At 35.1% G+C, this 2,267-nt stretch overlaps 1 protein-coding gene across 1 annotated transcript; it reads right to left on the bottom strand.

The window, feature by feature from the left end:
- Positions 1-367: 367 nt before the first annotated feature.
- LOC144371278 (uncharacterized) lies at positions 368-1,495 on the bottom strand. The gene has a single exon (XM_078033682.1). The coding sequence runs from the start codon at positions 1,493-1,495 to the stop codon at positions 368-370; it is 1,128 nt and encodes a 375-aa protein (XP_077889808.1).
- Positions 1,496-2,267: the final 772 nt, after the last annotated feature.

Raw genomic sequence — 2,267 nt, 5'->3', positions numbered from 1 at the left:
ATTTTAAAATGTCAGAAATTTGAATACAGTCTTGGACACATTCTTTAGGTTTCTATGTGCTATAAATCCTTCAGTGTTTTAAAAATGTTAGATCAATGGCCAAAAGTTTTACAAAAATTTTTTCACATGCCCTCTCACTCGAATGAATTCTGAGGTGTTCAGTAGGGTGTGAACAACTATTGGAGACTCTGACACCTATTTTACACTTGTATAATTTCTGTGGTATCATTTATCTGGTGTGAAATAGTGTTGAACTGCTGGGAAATAAGGGTTGACTCATCCTCAAAGACACTGATGCAATGTTTTCATTGTAAAGCTTTTCTCCAGTATAAAATCTATAATGTTTAGTAAGATGTGATCTTCAATATTAAAAGCTTTGCCATTCTTTACATTTATAGGACTTCTCTCTAGTATGGGTTCTCTGGTGTCGAGTAAGTGATGATTGTTGATTAAAAGCTTTGCCACATTCTTTACATTTGTAGGGCTTCTCTCCAGTGTGTATTTGCTGGTGCTGAGTAAGTGATGATTTTTGACTGAAACTCTTGCCACACAATTTACATTTGTAGGGCTTCTCTCCAGTATGAATCCTTTTGTGACAATTAAGCTGTGATGTGCTATTAAAAGCTTTGGCACACTCTTTACATTTGTAGGGCTTCTCTCCAGTGTGGATTCGCTCATGCTGAGTAAGTGATGATTTTAGACTAAAACTCTTGCCAATCACATTACATTTGTAGGGCTTCTCTCCAGTATGAATCCTGTTGTGGCAATCAAGATTCGAGTTTATATTAAAACTTTTGTCACACACTTTACATTTGTATGGCTTCTCTCCAGTATGAATCCTGTTGTGGCGATCAAGATTTGAGTATGTATTAAAACTCTTGCCACACACTTTACATTTGTAGGGCTTCTCTCCAGTGTGGATTCGCTGGTGCTGAGTAACTGATGATTTTTGACTGAAACTCTTGCCACACAATTTACATTTGTAAGGCTTCTCTCCAGTATGAATCCTGTTGTGGCAATCAAGATTTGAGTTTGTATTAAAACTCTTGCCACACACTTTACATTTGTAGGGCTTCTCTCCAGTATGAATCCTGTTGTGGCGATTAAGATTCGAGTGTATATTAAAACTCATGCCACACACTTTACATTTGTAGGGCTTCTCTCCAGTGTGGATTCGCTGGTGCTGAGTAAGTGATGATTTTTGAGTGAAACTCTTGCCACACACTTTACATTTGTAGAGCTTTTCTCCAGTATGAATCCTGTTGTGGCGATCAAGATGCGAGTTTGTATTAAAACTTTTGCCACACACTTTACATTGGTAGGGCTTCTCTTCCATATGAATTCTCTGGTAATTTTTAAGGCTTGTTTTTTGACTGAAACCTTTGCAAAATTGTTTACATATATAGGGCATTACTCCAGGGTGTGTCAACTGCCGACAAATAAGATTTGAGCTTTTATTAAAAGTTTTGTCACATTCTTTGCATTTGCATGGCATATCTCCTGTATGAACACTGTGATGTTGAGTAAAGTTCTTGAGTGCATTGCATTCTTCACATTGGTAGGTCTTCTCTGCAGAATAAATTTTTTGGTGTTCAGTAAGGGTGAAAAAAACTTTAAGGCTTTCCCACACTTTTTATATTTACAGGTCTCTCCTTCATTCTAAATCCTCTGTTATTTAACAAGTTATAACTTTTAACTAAAAGTTTTTTTCACATTCTTTAAATTTGTAGAATTTATCACTGTCATAGTATCTGCTGTGTTTTAAAAATATATCAAAGCATTTACCTGCTCAATATCTTCTATACAACTCGGGCTGTCTTTCTCTATAAATTTTCTTGTATTAAGAAAGCTCTGTACTGTGGTTAAGAGCCCTTTTACATATGTTACACTTGCAGGTTTTGTCTTGGCTAAGAATATTTTAATGAACACTAGTTTTTGATCACTGAAGCAATACTTTCCTACATGGTCATCTTGGTAAATTTCCTTTAGAAAAGGACTAGGATTTCTCTATATTCATAAATTTTATCATCAAGGTAAATATACTGGTCATTACTCAGGGTAGAGACATAGCTTATTGTGTGTTACTTATAGCATTATCTACATATTGCTCTTTCCAGAAATCTGTATCAGAATTGTCATTAAGCAATAGTGGGGAAGTAGAAACATTTCTACAATTCTTAATATTGTCCATTTGGGCACAAGGAGAAATTAATCTTTTGTTTCAGAAAAATGGACATTTTATTAACAAATTCCCAAAAGGATCATTT

This window comes from Ictidomys tridecemlineatus, chromosome 16, assembly GCF_052094955.1.
Source record: "Ictidomys tridecemlineatus isolate mIctTri1 chromosome 16, mIctTri1.hap1, whole genome shotgun sequence".
NCBI lineage: Eukaryota > Metazoa > Chordata > Mammalia > Rodentia > Sciuridae > Ictidomys > Ictidomys tridecemlineatus.
Note: the sequence above shows the minus strand (reverse complement) of the source record. Positions and strands in the feature narration are given on the sequence as shown.

Bases quoted from the DNA above. Each gene is read 5' to 3' on its own strand.
- LOC144371278 (XM_078033682.1), bottom strand. From the start codon at position 1,495: ATGCCATGCAAATGCAAAGAATGTGACAAAACTTTTAATAAAAGCTCA.